Source organism: Passer montanus, unplaced genomic scaffold (genome assembly GCF_014805655.1).
Source record: "Passer montanus isolate IOZ18808 unplaced genomic scaffold, ASM1480565v1 scaffold20, whole genome shotgun sequence".
Lineage (NCBI taxonomy): Eukaryota > Metazoa > Chordata > Aves > Passeriformes > Passeridae > Passer > Passer montanus.
This window is the reverse complement of record NW_024366592.1, coordinates 6,127,223-6,150,171: the sequence shown is the minus strand read 5'-3', so window position 1 is coordinate 6,150,171 and position 22,949 is coordinate 6,127,223. Positions and strand designations below refer to the sequence as shown.

The window sequence follows — 22,949 nt, the reverse complement described above, 5'->3', positions numbered from 1 at the left end:
CCCAGCTCTGAATTTCCCATTGTCTCTGGCGTCTCTTTAAACCAGACTAATGACACAAGTGCAGCAGTCTGAAGGAACCAAGGAGCTTGGTGAAGGATAATAGGGTCGAGTGCCTTTTGCTGTCTTGTCACTTGTTGCAGTGAAGCCTGGCCTGGTAGTGTAGCAGCCAGCAAGGAGCTGTCAGTTCCCATCAGAACCCATCAGGGCCAGGAATGTGGAGACCTCTCTGCTCCCTGATCCTGTATGGCTGCTTGTGAACCACCCTGGAGGTGGGAGGCACCTGCTTCCATCAGCACTGTGCACCAGCTAGGTGCTACAGGTGGCACTGGTCACCTTCATCCACCTGGGTGTGTGTAATAAATAATCAGTCTGGGCAGAAGTCAAAAGCAGAGCTCTGCAGTTCCTAGTGCAGGTCATGCTGGAGCACAGCTGCTCATAGCAGCCATCAGAAGGTCATTTCTTGCTCCCTCTCATCTTCCTTTTCCTGTTTTTTAATAGCTGGGCACTCCAGCCCCTTCCTCCTGCTCCTCATTAGGGTGTGGAGACTCATGGAGCTCAACTCAAGCCACTGCTTCCATGCTGGCACACATCCTGGAGCTGCTGGTGAGCAGGGCTGCAAGTGTGGTCTTTGCAGGATTTCCAAGGGGGAAAAAGCCCTGCTGGTTTTGCTGGTTGGAAGTGAGCTATCACTGTGTACTGGCTTGTTGGAAACAAAGATTACAAAGTACATGTTACTGGTAATACTGATCTTAATGAGATGCAAGAAATACACACTTGTGTTTGGGCCCAAATCCATCTTCATGCATTGCAACCTTATATCTGCTGAGAAAAATAATGCAAGTTGAGGAGTAATTGCTTCAAGACTGTGACTGACAGCACAGTCAAGTGAAGGGCTTCTGAATGTCTCCAGATAAGGGCTGGTTTAAATAAGGGTCACAGTTCACCTGATGCATTGTCATATGAATAGAGGGCTGTCTGAAAGTTAGGAATGTCTAACAGCAGCTATTGTACTCAAAGATTTATTCCCACTACTGGTGGGTAAAAATCACATGTAAAATTTCTCTCTTTTTTTGGTTGGTCAGTTTTGTTTTAAAGTAAGTTAATCAGAATGCTTCATAAAAATGTGGCTTCTGTTGTTATGGGAATGCTGTCTTTGGTGCAGGTTTGGTTACAGTGAGAGTTTTGGTTTTTGATTGCTTCCGTTTCATATGACAAAATGCCGTATGTGTCACTTGTCAAATGTTGTACAATATGTCATACATAAAGACTTCATCTCCTAGTCTGCTCTAAGCTAAAATTCAAATCTGAAGATATTTAGATTTTGGGGGTAGGGTTGGTTAAAATGTTTGCAGATTTAGAATGCCTTTATACTTGGTATGGTACCGGAAAGCATTGTGTCATTCTGGCTTCACTGTTTGGCTGGCAGGTTTCAGCTTTAAATTATGTTACAATGGTCTTTTGTAAGATGCTTAGTTGGTGAATTTAATTAAAGCAAATATATACCTGACTCCAGATAGAGATAGGAAAGAAAAGATAATATGTCCTACTTTTGAGTGCAAAATACCAAGAAATAGAAGATTTCATTTCCTGTAGAATTGGAACACTAGAGTGATAAGCAAGGGAATCTATAGGAAAAAAAAAAGCTTTCAAGATAATGCATCTTTTTCCAGAAGCTAAGGTGAAAGGACGGTAATGACTATAGCTTCTTTGTATTCAGAAAGACACCTTCAAGCTTCTTGCTTTAATATACTCTTCTGTTACATTTTAAGAGCAAATATTTGGAAAAATAAGAGTATTTTTGTCATCTGGTAAACCACTTTAGTTAGACTTATTTCCAGAAGTCATGCCTGTGGTGTGGGGGTGTTTTCTCAGTAAATGTATGGATGGTTACTGTCTTCCCTGCAAGAAGAAAAATGGGAGGCTGGTGTTCACAGTGGGCCTTACTCTGAAGGAGCAGCAGGGCTGTGTGTCAATCCCTTGTGCTTCCAGTTCAGGACAGGGGTGGTGTCCCCACTGTTCAGAAGGACCTTGCCTAGGTGAGAACACACTTCTGCTTAGGCAGTTAAGAAGAAAAGAGGTGAGAAGAAGCACTCCTGCAAGTGGTACTTGTGTGGTGGCCATGCTTTGTGTTGGTCCAGATGACCTCTGTAGTCCTCTCATCTTAAACTTTTCTGTGATTCAGAATAAAATAAAAATAAGACTTGAGCTACTTAATTCCAGTTCTGAGGATTTTAGGTACATATAATTAGTTTGATACATCACAAGAATCTGGAAAAACTGTCTTCAGTAATGTTTGTGCTGCATTTTTTGTGATGGCTAATGAGCATGTCTTTGTATATATACATAAAATATATGAGTATATGCTTTAATTTTGTTTGTGAACCTGGAGAGAGGCAGTGACCCAGTTTGCTCAGAAATTACATCATTACCGTGGCAGAGAATCACTAGAACTCTGTTTAATGGCACTGCTTATAGTAAAAACAATAGCTTAATAATTATCATAATAATGGAAGTAACTTTAAGGCTTTCTTTAGAGTGAAAAACTACAGTATTTTTTTGATGGTTGAAAAGAAAGGGGAACTGGAAGAGATGGATGGATAGCTAATTGATCAGTTTGTCTCAGTGTGAAATCTGCTGAGGCTGGGATTGGTGGACATGGTGGACCAGCAGTTAGCAGTCAGACTTGCATAAAATCAGCTGGGGTTCATGTGGTGGCAGAGAGCCCTACAGGCAAGGACTGTTCAAGAGATGAAAAGTACCAACAGATCTCAATAAGGATTGCAGTTAGCATCTCTTGGGCTTCTCAGCATCAGTAGGCAGCCTGAAAATAGTATTCCTGTGTTGTTCCTTCATATCATTCCCCAAAGCAGGGGCAGTACATTTGTTTCCCAGAAATAAATAAATACAGAGTTCTGATTAACAGTACCCAAACTTCTTTTCACAGAAGCTTTGTTCAAGCAAAACTGTCACATGGATTGTGTTTGAGCATTCATTTTCTCCCTGTGCTCTATTAGGCAAGCAGTGGTTAAAGGCTCCCTTCCACATCCCTTTGCTTTGACACTGTTTGGGGACACGTTGTACTGGACTGACTGGAACACACATTCCATCTTGGCCTGCAGCAAGTACTCCGGGGAGGACCTGCGTGAAATCCATTCCAACATCTTCTCTCCCATGGATATCCATGCCTTCAGCCAGAAGAGGCAGCCAAATGGTAAGCTGTCTTGCTGTCCTTTTTTAATTGCAATCTGGAACTGATTTGCAAAAATCTTAATTAGTCTTTCTGTATGGTGCTGGGTGGCTTCACCCAATGTCATGATGCAATTTTTCCAGTGCAGAGAATAGTAGAAGACCCAAAGGGAAACCAGATATTCTCTACGTTTTTTGCAGGGATTTTTAAGTGCAAGAAAACCCCCCCATCTCTTACTTTTTTTTCTGCCCGACACGTTTATGCTCTTGTCGTATTTTTGTTTCCTGTACCATAACTACAGGCAACACAGTATTTTTATTTTTCTAAGTGGTAGTTCGTGAGTGGAAAGTAGTGTTAATTTGGCAGATGATATTAAGCAGGACAAGCTCTGTGTAGTAACCACTGTCTTAACCATTGTGTTAATTTACTGTATTTGCATTTTGTTTTTATATATACATTCAGCACCAGTATGCTGAAGAGTTTGTAAAAATTAGAAGGGCAGAGCTGAAACAAAGTTCTTGTTTAGAGCTAAGTTCTAATGTTCCCAAGAAGGGAAACATTCAACATCCCTGCATTTTGGTACCATAAGTACCCCACTACTCAACACTTGGAAGTAATTTTTACTTGTTCTGTGTTTATCATTTCCTCCTTTAATCTGTGTTGCTGCCACTGGTTCTACCACTCAAATGCCGTTGTGTCTTAACACATGATATGAGGTCATTCGTTATCAGAAGCATTAATCTGTGTGATTTATGTTTAACAGCTACAAACCCATGTGGAACTAATAATGGTGGCTGCTCCCACTTGTGTTTGATGTCTCCTACCAAGCCCTCTTATCAGTGTGCATGTCCCACTGGTGTGAAACTTCTTGAGAATGGAAAGACCTGCAAAGATGGTAGGCTTTGTTTTTAAAAAATCCTTTAGATTAAGCACAAAGTAGCTTTTGGAGGGAAAGGGGTTCTTCTAGCTGCACTGTATAAATGATGCGCGTTAGGGGTGGCAAATTCTGAAACTATGTATGCTTTTGCAGTACAGATAAAAGTGATTAAAAATGCCCTCTACGTTTTAAAAATGAAGAGTTCTTGTGACCAAAGGGCAGGTTACCCCCAGTTACAAAATCTAAGTTGCAGTTCTATCTCTGTCACTAACTCCCTGCAAGTTTTGGGGGGGCTCTGTTGTTGCTTTTTCTTAGAGAAAAAGATACCTACATCCTCTGTTGTCTCTAAAATATTTATGACACTGATCATGAAGTATTTGGCTAATTAGATTGTACAACAAATCCTTTTTTTTTTTTAAACTCTGATGTCCATTTATTATACACACTTACACCTGACATCTCTCTCTGAAAATAATGACATGTTTCTAGAGGTGCTGAAAGCCCTAAAAGTCAAGACATGATCAAGATTTGGGGCTGCAAGCTCTGACCAAAAACTGTTTTTAGTTTCTCATTGTGGGCTAATATACATGATTTTAAATAGCTGTATTTTGTATGTGTAGGTCTTGGAATGTGTTGTGGTTGCTGTAGCACACTAACAGGCTCAAAATTAACACTGGGAGATAATTAGCTGGATCATAAACAACCATCTTTCATGCAGATCATCTCCCTAGGACAGAAGTAAATAGAGGAAGAAATGATACAGCAGAGCTTAGTGTAAATAAGCCAGATAAAATGGGTACAGAAATATTTTTTTAATTGGAGTTTTATATTTTAAAAATTGTTTCAGGTTTGTCGGCTATGTTCAGAGTTTTCTTTAATTTCATGCTATTTCATGCTCTCTGCTGATTATTTTTGTATGTCTCTGTGAACCTTGTTAAAATAAATTGCTGCTTTTATGTGGAAAACAGCTCCCAATTTAGCCTGGCAGGATTGTTTATAAGAATTTCCCAATACACAAACAAGATGTTTTTCTTCCATTTCCCTTGGTGTAAGGAGAAGCTTTAATAATACTGCTCTGGGTTGGTTGTATGTAGTCTGAATGTGACACAAATCCATGTGCATTTTCAAAAATACTTGATATGCACAGATAAATTCCAGTGTATCAAAGTAAATTACCAAGGGTAAGTAGAAGAATGATATTAAAAATCCACCCAGAACCTTATTAAAAGGATTTTTCATGCAGAGATATTCAGAATCATCAGTTCACTGTTTTAGCCATTTCTTGTGTCTCAGAATTTATAACTGTTGCTCTTTTCTCCCACTCCCTGAATATAAGAAGCCAAATTTTATGTTCTCAGTCAGCCACAACATGTATTTGATTTACAGAATGTAAGCCCCCACTGTACTAGAAATATTGTTAACCAAGTTGCTACAGTATTTTGTCCAGTTGTATGCAAAAAACTTTTTACAGGAACATTTCTCTTACGCTTGTCAATGTCTTGTTGCATTTTAAACCATCATTCTGCTGCTTTATCTTTTGGGAACATTCTGCCTCTGCATTTTCAGGAGAAAAAGGGTGGGAAGAGGGGAGAAAATTGAGACTGTTTATTTAACTTGGTCTTAGAAAGGAGACAGCACATAACCCAGATGAAACAACCTACTCAAATTATTCATCAGGTCCATTGGTTTTGTGCAGCTTTGATCCTGTGCAGGGCTAATTTCTGGCATATTCATGCTAGAAGTTCAGCATTTAGAGCTGAGCATGCTCCAAAACAGAGATTTTTTTTTTTCCACTCCTCTCTCCCTGAAGGGAGGTGCAGATCCCTAAGCAGACTTAGGGCTTTTGTAAGTGACCTACAACTTTCCTGAGCTCTTCAAGGCACAGATTCCTTGGAACTCCTTCCTGTAGATGCAAAGGCTGCAATTAGTGATTTGGGGGAGGGAGGAGAGCATGGCACTTGAACAGAGGCAGAGTAGCCATAGACCAGAGTTCAAGATGTAAATCTGGACCTGTCTCTGGGGGAACTTCCTTTCTTTAGGCTCCTCCAGGACCCCTGGGAAGTAAATTTGTTTTCTCATTTTCAGGTGTGCAGAGGTGGGGGATTGATTCTAGTTTCTTGGGCTGTTTCTTTTTCCCCTTGTACCTGCCTGTTCTCTGTATCTGCTGTGAAAGTAGAGTGGAACCCTGAGAACTGAACATTTTTACTTCAGCTAGTTTCAGTACACATCTGTAATGCTGCAGTGCTGATTAAATCTCCATTTGCAATTAGAATGTGTACATGACCATGGGAGAGACTGGTGACTGATAAGTGAAGAAAGGTGAAAAATTAGGCTGAGTTTCTCTTCTTTAAGACGGTTTTGTCTTCTAGCAGTAGACTAAAATCAGACTGGTTCCTGAACCAAATTGTTTCATGGTGAAATGAGCCTCTTTGAGGAGAGAGCTTTATTTCATGCTGCGCTGAGGAGAATACTGGGCTGCCCTGGAAAGATTTTGATGGGTGAATTTTGAGTGTGTGTTTGTGGTGTTTGCAGTGCTTTGGCATTGACAGATGATGCTGGCAGCCAAAGGTGAGGCTGGCTGACCCTCCCTGAGCAGTTTCCATGACAACCTAGCGTTTTTGAATAATCTTGGTTTATAGGAAATCTTTTCCTCCCTTGCCTTTCTCCCAGCGCTAGTTTCTCCATTTTTGTAGGGCTTTTTTATCATACCTTCGAGGAGTTTTACTATTTTTGGTAAATGTGAATACAATAACACACACACATTCCAATTTTGAAAGATTTCTCCACAGTGTTTCAGGAAGGGATGATACCTCAGAATAAGACTAACTACTTTTCTGATACCTGATGATACAAATCAAAACAGTGAAGTATACTGAGATGTGGGCTTCTAGCAAGGTTTTAGCTCCCCCACTGCCTAGGTGAAAGTTTGTAAATCCCTGTCCCTCAAGCATAAGAGTGGCAAAGTCAGTTATTTCATGGCCAGGTAGTCTTCTATCAGTAATATGTGAAGCAAAGAGTCTTTTCTGAGCACTCAGGCAGGACTTGGGTCTTCTGCCAGAGAGCTTTTACCACCTTGTGTCATATTCTTGGTAATATATTGTTCTTGTGCACAACATACTGGAATTTGTTTTTCAGTATTGTGTGTTCTGCTGTTCTAAGTTTGGCAGTGCTATATTCAAATGATCTTTTGATAGTTGTGAGACAAACCTGAATTTTCTTATATACATGAGTTTGTCATTGGAGTTAGATCTTCAAGCACTGGTAAGAATCTTTGTCCATGGGCTCAGCTTCTCTTTCCCTGTAAGGAGTTTGACTTGTGTCCTGCAGCTGCTTCTGCCAATAGTGAAACGTGGATTAAACTGAGAAAACCAGCGGTGACTTCAGCTGAGCAAGGAGGTGTGAGTTGCCTCACAAAGAAAAAGCAGTGCTTTACTCTTCAATTTCACCTTTGCTTTGGCCATTCTGTTCTCTTCCAGGAAAAGAATCTTTAATTTGCCCATGGATACTCACATCCTATTTCCCTGGTAGGCCTAGAGGCAGGAAGCAGAATTTTGCACTTCCTTTTGCAGTTTAGGGCTACCCACTGCCTAATTTGCTTTGTCAAAAATAGCCAGGATCCTGATTTGACAGCACAGATCAGGATGTTAGTTTCACACCTTCATTCTTTAATTCTTTTAAAGGAAAGAAGAAATATATAATTAATTGCAGATACATGTTCTTTTGCCTTTGTAGTTTTAAGGTTGAGCTTACATGAAAAACTCTTGTTTGTATTGTTGTATCAGGGACTCTTTCACAATAGTGACTTCAGAACTGGGGGAAGATATTTAGGAATTAATTGTTTTGGTCAAATGTGAAATAATTCTATTTGGGATGTATTAACCATCGTGATTTCTCAGATACAGGGAATGCATTATACATGTCTTAGGTCTAGCACTTCTTTTGTATGCATTCCTGAGCATGTGTCTGTGTAGCTCAGCAACCACTCATGGTTTTAAAGTTCAATAACTTACAAATGACTGAGGCCTGTATATCATTGAGAAGATGTAATTAATTATAAAGGTCAGAAGGGCATTAGACTTAAAGCTGTGCCCTTGCATGTATCTTCGTGCTTGCTCTGATTCCCCCTTTCTCCCCCTTCTCTTGACTTCAGCTAGCACACAGATTTAAATTATTTAGAATTTTAATAGTGAATTTTTGAGGCAAGCATTAGTTCCAGTACTAATGTAATGCACCGTCCATGAGCTTGTAATCCCAGCTTTCAAAGTGCTTAATAAAAGTAGGCTAAAGCTCTCAAAACTAAGAGTCTGGAGTAGTAAGGCTTATATGTCCATATTTAGACAAGTAAGGGACTTGGCTTTCAAAAAATTGCTAACTCTTGAATATCCTGTGACTTGAGGCATTGCTGAAAAGAATCTTGAGCTTAGTCCACAAGTTGAATGGTTTAGAAACAGAGGGAAAACTGCCTCAGGTCTGCATATGTGTGTGAGATCAGAGTTCTGGCTGCAGCCTCCATGTGCCCTTTGAAAGCATCTAAGCCAGCTGAGGTTTGAGGAGTTTTATACGTTTGTGACTTGTTCCAGTTCCCCTAATAAGTGCTGATATTTTTTTTTTAAGCCAAAAATAAAGTTATGCTTGCATGCAGCCTGCATTGTCTTTTTCTTTTTTTCGAAATACTATTCTGTCCTCATGATATTCTCTCCCCCATGCTCATCATTAGAGGCTTGATTTTTCTTAGGCGAGGCAAAAGGTCTGGAAATCCTGCTGTCATCTTAGCTTTTGTTTCATAACTGATCTTTGGAGTAGAAGTGAACAAAATTGATTGGTTTTGTCGTGTCCTGGCGCCCTTGAGCATCTCCTGAGTGGTGATCAGTGCCTAGCCAGGTAAACTTTGCACGGCTGGTGTTTGCCACACTTCTGAGACCACCTGGGGTTCTTTTCCCTGCCTGTTATCAAGGCGGTAATGGGATCAGGCTATAAATACGCCCAGCTCTTGCTATTGTCAGGACAAGCCTGGAGGCATTCAGGGCCATCTTTCCCTCAACCTGCCTGGAGGTGTGGTGCTTCTCTGCTGCTCGGTTTCTTTTTCCCGAGCAGAATGACTGCTGATCTAACTAAGCAGCTGAGGTGTTGGCTTGCAAATGTTTGGGTAATAGCTCTGAAGCAAGCTTTAAACTTTTTATTGTCTGGTTGGAGGGCTCAGGGCTGGTGTTTGATGGAGGGATTGGAATGCTGGCAAAGCCGCCAGATAAGGACCATGAAATTCTTAGCTCGGGGTTCCAGAGTCCAGCACGGGTTAGCTGAAAGCCAGTCATTTCCCAGTGCTGAATTGAAGCTTAAACACAGTGGGTTGTTTGACTAAACAAATGTTGCAGGCTGAAAGCAGGATACTGAAGCTGTTGAAATGGGTCCTCTTTGGGAAGAATGGGAAGGTCAATTGGTCAATTTTAAGGGTGAGTTCGAGCAAGGGTATGGCTATACTGAACTGAGTCTTTCTGGAAACCTGGCATTGGTTCTTTGAAATGACTGTCAACTTCAGCCAGAGCACACAAATTATTTTTAAATTATGCCTTACACTATTTCTGTATATGATAGACAATATATATATATTGAACTCTGAGATTAGGGCATTTGCTCAACTTTAGGTTTACTTGATAATGCAAAAAGGACATCATTGTTTGGGGTTTTTAATATGTTTAAAAATCAGGTTGGATAAATGACTGTGAAGTTGCTAAGAAAATGTAGTAGAGGTTTCTTTTTTCCTTGAACCTAAATTGGAGGGATTAGTATGTACTAAGACTTTCTGTTAACATAATGCACCTGTCTGCTTGAATCTTGATGCTGAATTTTTTTGTTGTACATACTAGCAGCAAATGCAGATGTACATAAAGACTGCTCTGTCAAGATTAATTGCTTCTGTAATTATAAAAACAAACCCCTCTCTAGCAGGCCTTTTTTCCCTTGGCTGTATCTCATGCTTTACAGTATTTTGAAGGACACATAGGCATGTAATTACAGGTTCCCCCCTCCTGATTAATTAATGCATAAGAGTTACTCGCTAGAAGAACAGTTGAGTAGTGTGTACATATATTTCTGAACACAAGGTGTTTTAGGGCAGAGGGTCCCAAAGCTGATCTTAGTGCATTCTGGACTACCAATCAGAAACACTTGAAATAATATCCTCAACTTCAGTTGTTGAAAGGTGCTGTTTCCTGCGGCACTGTGAAAGTGTCTTAGAGGTTTTTAACACCTAAAACTTGCTGTAAATGAAGCAGTGGCTGCTTTGGCATCTTTCCAAGGTTTAGCATGCAGTGAAGTTTCAGCTACCACCGACATCAATCACTGGTTTTTTTTAAAAACAAATTTGGCATCAGACACCAAAATTCTTCTTTCATCACCAACTTCCTTACTTCGGTTTTAGCTCTTTCAGTCTTGTAGCTCTTATTTATCCCTCTTGCACATCAAATCGAGACATGGACACAATGTGGCTTGGCAATTGCTCATTTTCACTGCATGTTCATGCATTTGTTTTCCTAAGCCTTCTCCACCCTCCCCCTCATCCTCCATCAGTCCCTGCCAAAGCCTGTCCTCTCGCACTTTGAGGAGAGCCATTGCATCACACTTTCCCTGCAATTATACATGCATTTTTCACCTTAGCCCAGGCTTCCCTCGGGCCTGAGCTGCTCTTATCTCCCTAAGACTCCAAACTGATAAGCCAGTTTAATTGGAATGGGGTGTGGTGGTTGTTTATCCTTCATTACCTTGAAACTGGGGACATAGAATAGAAAATTAAATGAAAATGAATTAGATTAGATGTTAAGTGCAACTGTCATTGACAGTACCATTGAAAATGCTGCGTTGCCTATGTGAAAACGTCTTCTGCAGTGCAAGCTGATCTTAGTTATTTATTATGATTCTGACTTTTGACCCAAAAGCCAGCAAGGCTTTTGTGTGCATTGACTCAAAATTACTTTATAAGACACTGTTATTTATCTTCATGTCTTCAATAAGCTTGCTCTTAGCAAATGTGGGAGAAAGTGACAGCCCTCCATGGTCATGGCACACTGGTCTGTTGCCAAATCTGACTCCTCCAATTAGAGTTTCTCTAAAGAGGTTTACTTGTGGTGTTCTCTGTTACATGTTGAAACATACAGCTTGTTTGTCATGGTTGTCCTCTCACCAACAGCAGCAAACAGTCAGTAAATAATTAATTTCTCATCGAAGAGGTTGCAGGCCATCTGTTGATTTGCATAAAATAGCAGCATAATTGCTGCATATCTATTTCAGTAATTTGGAGGGAACGATATGGGTAGAGAATATGTGCAACATGATACATTCTGGGAAGGGAAAGGACCACTGCATTTTCTCTGTAAACACATCTGACTTGTTCTGAAGAAGAATAAGCAGAGACATTGTGAGCAGCTTGGAGTGAAATTCTCTGCTGGTGCCCAGCAGTTTGGTTAGGTCCTGTGAAATCAAGGTCGCTAGACCACGTTGTTGGGAAAGAACAGACTGAGGTTCCCTGTTTCCAGGCCTCTTGCAGTGTTTCCAAGGAGTTTGTGTTTGTCCTGTTCCTGCAGGTGCCACCGCGCTGCTGCTCCTGGCCCGCCGGACGGACCTGAGGCGCATTTCCCTGGACACGCCCGATTTCACGGACATCGTGCTGCCGCTGGAGGACATCCGCCACGCCATCGCCATCGACTTCGATCCTCTGGAAGGATACATCTACTGGACAGATGACGAAGTGAGGGCCATCCGCCGCTCCTTCCTGGACGGCTCGGGCAGCCAGTTCGTGGTCACGGCGCAGATCGCGCACCCCGACGGCATCGCTGTGGACTGGGTGGCCCGCAACCTGTACTGGACGGACACCGGCACGGACCGCATCGAAGTCACCAGGCTGAATGGCACCATGAGGAAAATCTTGATTTCAGAAGACCTGGAAGAACCCAGAGCTATTGTGCTGGATCCCGTGGTTGGGTGAGGAGCTGTTTGTGAGCGTTTTTTAAAGTATTGGTCATGCAAGGAAGATACCTCTGTCTGCTTCCGTGTAGATAATGGGATGCAGTGATAAACTTCTGAGCTTTCCAAATGAAAGTACTGGGATTCTCTGAAAGTTAAGGCTCTGAGGCGCAAGCACTGTTGCCCTACTTTGACCTTCTGTGTCCATATTTTATTATTTTAAAAAATATTTTTGTGGACTGTGTGAATCAGCTTATTTATTCTAGCTAATAGCACTGGTTATATTGTCTTGCTGAGCAGACTGATACAGGAATTTTGTGTGTTTACATGCCAATTCTTTCTGAATGGTTTGGGCATTCTTACCTAGGTAAGGAAATATTTTAGGATTAGGGATGTAAATTTCTACGTGCCATGTGGTTTTGGGGTAGAGTAGTCCAGAAGAAGCTATAAGAATATTGGAGGTTTGGATTAATAAGGTTTTGTTTCTTTTGCAGGTACATGTACTGGACTGACTGGGGAGAAATCCCAAAGATTGAGAGGGCAGCACTGGATGGCTCAGACAGAACTGTGCTGGTGAACACCTCACTTGGCTGGCCAAATGGATTGGCACTGGATTATGCAGAAAGCAAAATATACTGGGGAGATGCCAAAACAGACAAAATAGAGGTTTGTAAATGTACCTGCATTTTTTATTCCATGAAGTTATAGAATGAAGTTTTGCTTTTCTAGGTGTTCATATTCTGATACAGCCAGAAAGAGTGATGGGATGGTGGTTGAGTTGTGCTTTTAAGAAACAACTCTGTTCTTCTCAGCCTTTGGGCAAGTTACTTGCTATTCTTACCTCATTTTTTTGGTGTAAAATAGAAATTATATCCATGTACTAGAGCTGTCCTTGTAAGAATGTGTGATAAGGACTTGTTAAATAAGTCAATCCTTAGGTAATCTGGGGAAAAAGCTTTTTACTGGGATTAATGTATGTAGTTTAAAAAAAAATATCTTTCAATCTTTGCTGAATTTAGAGCCTAGTAAAATATATTTTAAAGAAATGAATCTTCATTCACATATACTTACTTATACTTCCAGAAATCCTTTATACTTTGCATCTCCCTTGTTTAATTAGAGTTTCAGCAAGAGCATAGATTTTCTTTCTTTTTCGGATATGTCCAGTTGAAACTTTTAATTAAAAAATGGACACTTTTTCTTCTCTCCCGCATTGAAAGTCTTGCATTTTTTTTTTTTTTGTGTAACAGTTACGAAACATATTTGGCATTTATTATCTCTCAGTCTTTGAGAAAATGGTATTGTTTAGCATTTGATCAGTTTGCTGTCAAAAGCTTTTGTTGGAAGTGGCAGACTTGACAGCTACCTGGTGCACAGGATTGCCTGTGCTATGTCCTGGTAGATTTGCCTTCCTTTGAGGAATCAGGGCTTTCCTTGTTGATTCCTAACTGTTGCAAATACCTTTTAGCACTTATCACATTAGGCACAATCATATCTTTTCTAGACTTACAAAGTTGTTTTTACTCATTTATAACTACAAATAAGTAAAGGTGAAGTCATAGTCATGTGCTGGAAGGTCAGATAACGTCAGCTCTCCTTTAGAGCCAAAGTAACTCCAGTCCTGCAAGGTGAGTTGCTTGAAGCAGTCCTTGAGAGAGCCTCAGGGAGCAGTTTTCTCTATCCTGAAAACAAGATTTGTAGTCTGTAATTCACCTAATATTACACCAGCTCTGAGAAAAGAAAAGAAAATAGTCTTAGTGATGTGTAGAGATTTATTTATTGAGCACTTCAGTCCTGATACTGTCTCAGCCTTGAATGTGTTTTGCAAAAGAAAGGTTAGGCATTCTTCACCCTCATGTTTGCCAGAACACTGAGATTCCTTATTCATTAATAATGGTTCTACTCAGTGCTGGATGAGTTTGTGGCAGAAATTTTCATCTAGATCAGGCATGAGCTCACTGCTGCAATTCTGTCAAACTGGCTAGAACACATCATAGAATGTTTATGTCGACATTGCAGTGTCTGTGGCAGGACAGAAGATATCTGATTTGGCACAAAGGTTTTTTGGGACAATTTCCATTTAATTGTTCTTAAATGAGTGTAAGCCAGCAAAATGAGTTTGTTTCCAGGTTGTCATGTACCATTTATGCAGGGCATCAGAAAAGATTTATCACTCTAAGATTTCAGAATTACTGGTTATTTTATCCTATGAGTCTCCAAGTGTTAGAATTACATTACTGCTGCTGCTTTTTATAAAAAGTTAACATTTGTTAACTGTTATCAACTTGCAGTAAATCTTGAAACAGTCAGGCTAAAACCTTAAAAGCAACAGAGAAGTAGTTCCCCCACAGTTTTTCTTCGGTGCTTTTGGATTTTAGTTTTTTTTGAGAATGTGGGTTTGTATTTTTTGATTCCTGAGGGTGTTCATTTAGGCATATGTGATACAGATCTGTAAAATTTTGTGTAAGGTGACCAACACTTCCCACACAGACACCTTTTTTGATAGAAGATATTGGTGCTTGTAACTAATTTTAGGTGGTGGGTGCAGAACAAACAAAAGCAGATGTTGCAAGTTGTGGAAATGTTTGTAGATGTTAAAAGCTTACACATGCTACTAGGAAGACTGGGTAAGTTTGTGGAAGGGAATTCCCCTGCAATTTAGTGGCAAATAAAATTGCCTCTGAACTACAAATCACTGCACTGTAAATTGCTGTAGAAGGAAGGATTCTTTTTGAAAAGTTTCTGTATGCATTTCCTTTGTTATGCAGTTCTGTGAGTTGATTATTCTCTGAGATACTGGGATGGGTAGTCCTTTGGATGGAGCCCATGCAGCCTCTCTTCTCCTGTGCTGAGGCCATTCTGTCATGTTCTTCCTTAGATGCAATGTTGCTGCTTGCTAACTGCACTTCAGAGGGGCAGAAAGGGGTTCAAAATCAGTGACCCTGGTAGTGATCAGCACGTATGTTCAGTGTGGCTTCTGTAGTTAGTAAAGCATGGAAGGGCCTTATAGGATGAAGTGGGGGTGTCCATAGAAAACAATGGTTCGGTCTAAAGGGGATTTTTTTTTTTTATCCACACCTGTCATGATTAAGGAATGGTGCTCCCCAGTTTAGTGCTCCCACCAAGACTCTCCAAACCACACATCTCCCACTTCCCCCAACAGAATGGAGAGGAGAATTGGAGTCACAAAAAGCAAAGATCACTGGCTGAGATAAGAATAATTTACTGAAAGCAGCGATGTGATAAGAAAACTAACAGTAACAGCACAATAGTAATGAGAGAAAGAAATTGTTCATTCAGAATATTCTTGACAATAGAAAAAAAACTGAATGGCTTCCTCCACACCCAGCAGTGACTTGAGGGGCTACAGAATAACCTCCAGGTCCTGGCCATGCTGACTACTGCAAAAATGAATCCTCTCCTGCCCAGAACCAGGACATGTCCTACCCCTTATTTTATACCATGTACATCATGCCCAGGTCCTACTCCTTCCAACTATATGCATGTATATATCCACACAGACTCGCACACACAAGTACAGCTCTCATTTCTGTAGTCAGTGGCCATCCCCCCAAGATGTTTGTTGAGTTAATTTAATCCATGGCTGTGGGTTTTATCTGTCCCAAGTGTCTCCCAGGGCAGGAGGACTCTTGTGATGTTGGCTGGGTGCAAATTACATCAGGAGCTCGTGACTGGTGTGTCTGGAGCAGTCCATCATCCTCATTGTGCATGGAGTTAAGGCATGCAGTGGCAGTGTCATTTGACAACCAGTATTATACAGCTCAACATCACACACCGTTCTCACCCAAAAAATAAATCCTCCTGAGGTACCCATTTTGTTTCCCCATCCCTCTACATCACCCACCAAGTGCACCCCAGTCTTGAGCAAAAACAATGGGTTTGCCAGGACACTGGTGTAGGTGCAACAAAGAAAGGAATTTATGACAGATTCCAATGATGAAACTTGGACACGAAGGCATCCGAATAAAATGCTTCATGTGTTTGTGTATAGTTGAAAAGGGGGATAAAAGCAGGAGAAATGCATGTGTGTACTTGCTTTTATTGCCTTTAAGTAGTTTTTTCATACGTGATTTTACCTACTTTGTGATTTTCTCATTTTTCTTGCCATTGCATGTGGGATTTCTCAGAACCGTTATTTAATTGCAGGGGTATACCAAACTGAATGTCATTCTTGCAAGCCACGTTTCTGGTTTGTTTGTGTTACGTAGGAGCTTTTATTATTTATTTTTTACCCACTGATTCATGCTATGCTGTTCTGGAGCCCCCAGACGATAATAAAGCATCAGCAGGGGTTAATGGAGACTGGCAGGGGGTACAGCAGGGAGCTTTTGTTCCCATTTTATCTGGCAGCCTGCAGCAGGCAGAAGCAGGCTGTGGCTCAACAGCTTCGTCATTTATCTCGGTCAGGTTTCACTGCTGATAAACTTCTATTGAAATGGATGGCTGCTATTGTGCTTACCAGTGGGGAAGATTTCTCATTGACTTGCTACAGGTTTAAAGCATTTTCCTGCCGTGCTATGAGGTTAAAAATGTATGATCTGCTCTGTTGAATTGGTCTTGTGTTTTCCTGCTCTAGTGAATATTTGTGTTCTTGGCACGTACGCTACCTGTTCTAAGGCATAGGTTGGATTTTTAAATGGTCAGCAAAGCTGGTATTGATAAAGCAATTATAAATGGCTGCATGCATGTGTGGCTGTGTGTGTTAAGGGGAAGTCATGTTGATATGGCTGATTTCTCATAGTTTTTCTTTCTCTGCTTCATTTTTCTTTATTCATCCTCTCCTATTCTCCATTCTCAGAGCCGGAGGTGACACCCACTAACACCTACTAGTGGTGAGAGTAAAGAAAGGATGTGTCTGCTGCTCAGATCCAACCATTATCTGGTGATTTCTGAGTGCAGCTCCAACTTGAAGTGTTTGTGCATTCCCAAATCTATTAGCCGTGCCTGGCATTACTGTCTCTAATCCTCATGATTAATATGGAAAGTATTACATCCTGCTGTTTTTCAGCTTAAGTACACACCAGTGTTCAGAACTCAGCCTTGCTGGACAACAGAAAAGCAGATGCTGCTAAGACTTTATAGAGCATAGAAATCTTGAACAGAGAGGACGTTTTTGTCTTTGACCTGGGAGCTGATAGTCTGGCATCTAGAGAATGCTCTAATTCATATTCTAATCCTGAAATTGCAGGGCTATATTTTCCTCCGATGACAATTCCCTCAATTTTACTGCCATCCTAATAAGGAAATTTTGTTTTCTAAGTATACACCAATTCTTTTCTGACTGAGAATTTTTGCCTCAGTCTTTGTACTGTGAAATGCTGATGACTTGCAAGCCTGGTTACTGATCCCATCCAGCCTGCTTGAAGCACAGGTTTGAAAACTGAGAAGTAGAATCCATTCTATTCCTAGCTCTTGAACACAGCTGCTTTTGTGTACTTGCATTAAACTTTTGCAGGTATGAGAAGTAAGGTAGTTGAAAGAAATACCTGAAGTTGCTTTGCTGTTTACTTTTGATTTGGATAGTTATGGCACTTGGGAATTTCATTCAACAGAAAACAAATATGTGCTATAGAGGGTAGGGACAGATTCCTGTACTCCATCCCTGTTTCATAAATTTAAAGCTTACTTCGTTGGGTTATTTCCAGCTATTTCTTAACACCTGCTAAGTCTGTATTAAGAAAAAATATAGATTTTTGAAATTAGTAGTAGAGTGAGGATTTATTTTTTTTAAAAATCCAAACCACTATTAGTTTATACTTGGTATAATTTTCATTTGAGAAGTTTCTTTTGAACTTCTGAATGAACTTAAGGAAGAATTAAATTTTGTGATGCTGACCAAGATAGTTAAACTTTATGGAAAAACAAACTAATGACAGCCACAGAACACATATTAGTAAGGTCTCCTGGCTGTTGCAGAGCTGGATACAAGGATTTGAATGGTCCCTGGTCATGGACTCCAATGCTGAGTTAGGACCTCGTGGCATTGTAAGTTTGTTACTATTTATAAAAAAAAATCTTTTTTTTTGCTTTGAATTTTGAACTTGGGGCTACAGAATTGTCATTTAGAGATGTACCTTTTCACAGAATCATAGAGGTGTAGGGGTTGGAAGGGACCTCTAGAGATCATCTAGTCAACTCCAGGTGTTTTAATGCAAAAATAAAAAGAAGAAACATTTAAAACATCCATGCTAGTTTCAAATTTGGAACATTAAAATTTAACTTCTTATTACTTTTGATAAATTGAGATTACCTAAACAAAATTCAGATATGAAAAATATGATTATTGAGACCTTACATTGCGAGCCACTTGTGCTGAGGAGTTCTCCAAGAAGTCCTGAGGGATCTGCTATCCACAGGCTGTCATGCTTCGTGGGACAGGGAGAGGTTCCTACCAAAGACCTGCTGAGGGAAGCTTTTGGGGAGATGGAGCCAGAACTCCTGCCCAAGAGTAACTTGACACTCTGATTGAGTACCAAACATGGTATTTTTCTAAGTGAAATTACTACCCTAAAATTTTTGTGGAGAAGACTTTGGCATTCAGTTTTCAAATGGTTCTGCAATTCATAGATCTGCAATTCATCCTGAAATCTGTAGTGGGTTTCATCTCATGAGATGTAGATACATTCAGCTCATTTAAGTTCCCTTTTGTTGCTTTTATAAAAATGTTGGAAATCAGCACTTGCACACTGAAAATGTTTAGATTAGATTAGATGAGTCCTACTCTAAAAGCTGTTTTTTCCTCTGTTACTGTTTTTTTTCTGTTACCTTTAAGGAGAGCCTGGAATTATTGTGTCAGAGGCACGCTCGAGACACATTTGAGCAGAAAGTTGTGCTGACTTGCTCACATTGGGAATTCAGAGACATTTCTTACAATCCTTGCTGAAAGATGAGCAGTCCTGGTTTGCTGCTGCTAGCTCTGAAAGCCTCATGGTCCCCATGGCCCAGCATGCAGCTGATTGGAGTATTAACTGTTGGATCTACATTCATGTCGTACATGCTTCCCAGATTTTTCACACTGGAGTTAGGAAATTGTGTTTTGGTTTACACAGGTGTTTCACCTAGAAAGCAACAAGCCTCTGCTAGCAGCCAGTATCGGTTACCTAAGGGGAAACACTGAAATCCCTCAAACCAACACAGCCAGAGTCATCAGCTCAGCTGACTCTGACACTTCTGATATTTCATGGCAAGCTGGGGAGCAGTGTGAAGAGATACTGAGCTGTTGTCTGTGTTTCTGTTTCAGCTGAGTACTGTTTGTCAGTCCACTGTTATCCCTTAGTCTCCAAAATTCTATTGTTTTTTTTTTTTTCACAAGCTGAGTTGCATTGTTGTGCAAAACCTTTTCCTGATCTTGGACCTGGGCTTCTTTGGAAGTATCCACCTGACCTTCAATCCCTCTCAATAATGATTTAGCTTTCTTCACACAAGCTTCTTACTTTCCTATGAGATTTTGTAGTCTTAACCTGAACATCTTTTCTCGTACCATATATCATCTTGTAGTGTGGCAAAGAGTCTGTGGAAAAAGGTGAAAAACCAAGCTCTTGGACATGCAAGACCCTTGAAATCCAAGTGATTTAGTGAATAGGAGCAATTGAATCAACTTGAAAGCTTACTGCCACCAAAGGTGAAAAGTGTCTCATAACTGGTTGAGTCTCTCATTGCACTATTCCCTGAACCACTTGGACTTGGTAAAACAGTAGCAAACTTTCCACATTTTTTCCCCTCTATAAAAAAAAACCCAAACAATTATAGTTGCTTACTGAAGAGTCTGGAAAACATCAAGTTAGGTAGAGAACCAACGAAAAATAAGTTTATGGGGCAAAGCACTGAAAGAAAGAACCTTGGGAAAGAAGAGCACAGAGGCTTTTGTCCACATGCAAAAGCACCAGGAGTTGCTGTGCTGAACTTGTAAAACTGTTCCCCCAAAGCCACTCTGAGGTTTCAGGTTGATCTTGGCTAGTCTGGTTTACATTCTGCAAAGTGTTGTGTGTAGCTGCCCACAGGTCTCAGTTGCTAAATAGTAAGTTGCAAAATGCAGTCATCAGTTTCTTTTGTTGCCCCCACAGCCTATGCCAGGTAACAGAACACTCCTTGACTGCTGCCACTCCACCCTATGGATTGCATACCAAAATTATTCTCCATAGTAAAGTGTTTTTAGTCACCTGTTTTACCACTGAATCTTTTCAGAGGAGCTCCTTTTTTTTTCCCCCATGAAAATCTCTTTTCTCATCTTATTTATCATTTTAGCTCATTTTTTTTGTCTTAGCCTGTTCTTTACAAATGCAGGGGTTTTTTGTGTTGCATGTGATTGCCTAGGAGATGTCATCTGTGATTGTCACAACAGTTCTAAAATATTTTTCTAGCCTACTTGTAACTTTATCTGACTGTAACCATTGAATTAAAAATTGAACCACTTGTTTCTAAAATTAAAATCCATCACAGGGAAAACATTTCTGCTGTTGGCATTGGTCAGTGAGCTAAGAAAGTTGTCCTGTTGTGAAAGAAATGAGCTTACAGCAGTGTGTGTAGCCTGATAGAAAGGGTGTTTATGAAGTTAATCTCCATACTGTTTGTACATATTTATCTTCATGGCAGTCCTATTAGGAATATTATCCATGCTCAGAAAAAATATATTTTGAATTCTTTGGAAAAATTGTTAGAGCTCTAAAGGAAACTGAAAGTGCTGAGGAACTGTTAAATTAGGAATTTTTAATGGCTATTATAAAACAATTAGCAGTAAGAAATCATGGACTTGGCTGGAGGCATTTGGTTTCTGAAGCAAATCCAAAGGGTTCCAGGGATCCCTTCTGCTGATTCCTCAGGATTTCACCACAATGAAGAGAGGACTTCCTATTTCATTCCTTAATGTTTTGGAATTGAGGAGAAATACTGTTAATAGTAAGTAAATGACACTGACAGAATAATTTCTTCAAACTGAGTTGAAATCTTCAGTTGTTCACTTAGAGAATATAGTTGATCAAGACTTTTTTTAGAGGAAGACTAATAAAACTGGAAATTTAGACAAGATCTCTTTGTTTCTTTCTTAGAGCAGCTGTTTTGCAGCAAATACATGTGTTAATTGTATGATATTGCTGCAGCCATAACAGTGAAATCATTCCAGGCTGTTTTATGTTGCTCAGAGAAGTTGAAAATACATTGCTCTTAAACCCACTCCAAAAAAATGCAAATATAATGACTAGAAGGCATTCCAGCTATCTTGTAGAATTATTTTTAAGAGAGATGCTGCCCAAGTTTCTTTTCTTTAACCAAATAAATCTAATTCATGTGCATTTAGGTAGACAGTGAACAGTCATATCCCTGATTAGCCTTGCCATCAACTGAGTTGTTACTTGTTGCATCAAACAGCATGTGTAGGTATTTACCTCTGGATAATCAGGGCTGAAGTAACCAAGTCTTGAGTGTGAATATTCCTAAATTATTTCAGGTATAATGCAAGCCTTGCTCACCATGGTGTGTTGGAATATCTGGGGCATTTGTACTGAATTCAGTATTTCGGGGTGTTCTACAGACTACAGTAATGCTTTTCATAATCATCTTAAATAGATCAGTGTTAATGGTCAAACTCATGAGAAATTCCCCTTTTTTACTCATTGTTCTAAGTTGTATCTATTCCTGTGGTACATTAGCATGACCCATGTGGAAATTATGAAGGTGGTAATGCTTTCTGATTATTTTCTGCTGGTTTTAAACTACTGGGAGAAACCCAAGTTGTCACTGGAATGAGTTAAGAATTTAAGATCTGCTCAGGAAGAGTGTACTTTTTTTTTTTTTGGGGGGTGACAGTTCCATCAGAGACGCCTGTGCCAAATGTCTGGGGTTTTGTGCATACTGTAAGGTAAACCATACCTTATATCCAGAGTATATTTCAACATGTTCCAAGGAAACAACAAGTTAGTGTGCTCTGCACTTCCAGGACATGTGACATGCAAAGCATTGCCATGGTGTCAGAAGACTTTCTAATTCCTTATCCTTCCAAAAGAAAGATGAATGCTACAATTTCATTCTTCCTGTGAGTCAGTGGGGGAAGATGCTTTCCAGCTGTGATGCCTGATAAGAATTTTGTAGAGCTGGGGCAGTGATGGCAGTAGTATTGGAGCAGAGCAATTGAGGTCCTGCATATTAAGTGAGGTCTTCTGGCCTCTCTGAGGATGAGTAAGATGGTGCTGGTAAAGATGCTGAAATTCAGGAATCAGTAATGGCTATGGTACCTGTCGTTTGTCCAAAAACAGGCTGTTGATTTTAAAAATCAGGGCTTAGGTTCAAGTATCTGAAATTAGAGGAGCTTGTGGATTTTACTGGAAGAGTTGTTTGTTTTAGTGGGGGGGTGGATTTTTGTTTTACTGATGCATGTCTGAAAGAAATAATGTTTTGGCAACATCTTGTAGTGTAGCTGGGGACTTACAGTCCATCACAGAGGCCTATTCCATACTCATAAGTAATATATTTTTTGAACATAGTGTTACAGCTGTTGTTTATAAATTGTCATTGATTGTTGACTTCCCCTGCTCCTGTCAGCCAGAGAAGCAGCTTAGTATGCAAGATATTTAACCTGCTCCCTGATCATTTACAGTATATCCAAAAGAGCACCTGGGAAGCTACAGGCCCATTTGTTTTATTCCAGTCCCTGGAAAGAGTTCTCCTAGAAACCTGCAAGCCAAGGGAAGCAGGTGGTTGGGACAAGCCAATGCAGGTTCACTGAGGGTAAATAAAGGCAGTGTGCTGCTGTACAATGAAGGCAAACAGGATCCTGGGCTGCATCCATGGGGACATTGGTCATCCCACTCAGGGCTTGTCAGGCCATAACCAGCTGTGTCTAGTTCTGGTCCCCAAATTCAACAGAGCTGCAGGGAGAGCAGAGAGTGCCTAAAGGAATGATGAGAACCCACCCTG

General features: G+C 40.3%; 1 protein-coding gene across 4 annotated transcripts in view; it reads left to right on the top strand.

The window, feature by feature from the left end:
- LRP6 (LDL receptor related protein 6) overlaps positions 1 to 22,949 on the top strand; it is a 116,308-nt gene that overhangs the window by 54,207 nt on the left and 39,152 nt on the right. For 2 of the 4 annotated variants that reach the window (XM_039708071.1, XM_039708070.1), the window contains exons 4-7: positions 3,015 to 3,211; positions 3,951 to 4,082; positions 11,642 to 12,038; positions 12,515 to 12,686. In XM_039708071.1, coding sequence (XP_039564005.1) covers positions 3,015 to 3,211; positions 3,951 to 4,082; positions 11,642 to 12,038; positions 12,515 to 12,686 — 898 coding nt within the window. The remainder of the gene's footprint in view (positions 1 to 3,014; positions 3,212 to 3,950; positions 4,083 to 11,641; positions 12,039 to 12,514; positions 12,687 to 22,949) is intronic. The other 2 variants (XM_039708072.1, XM_039708073.1) reach the window with 2 other exon arrangements.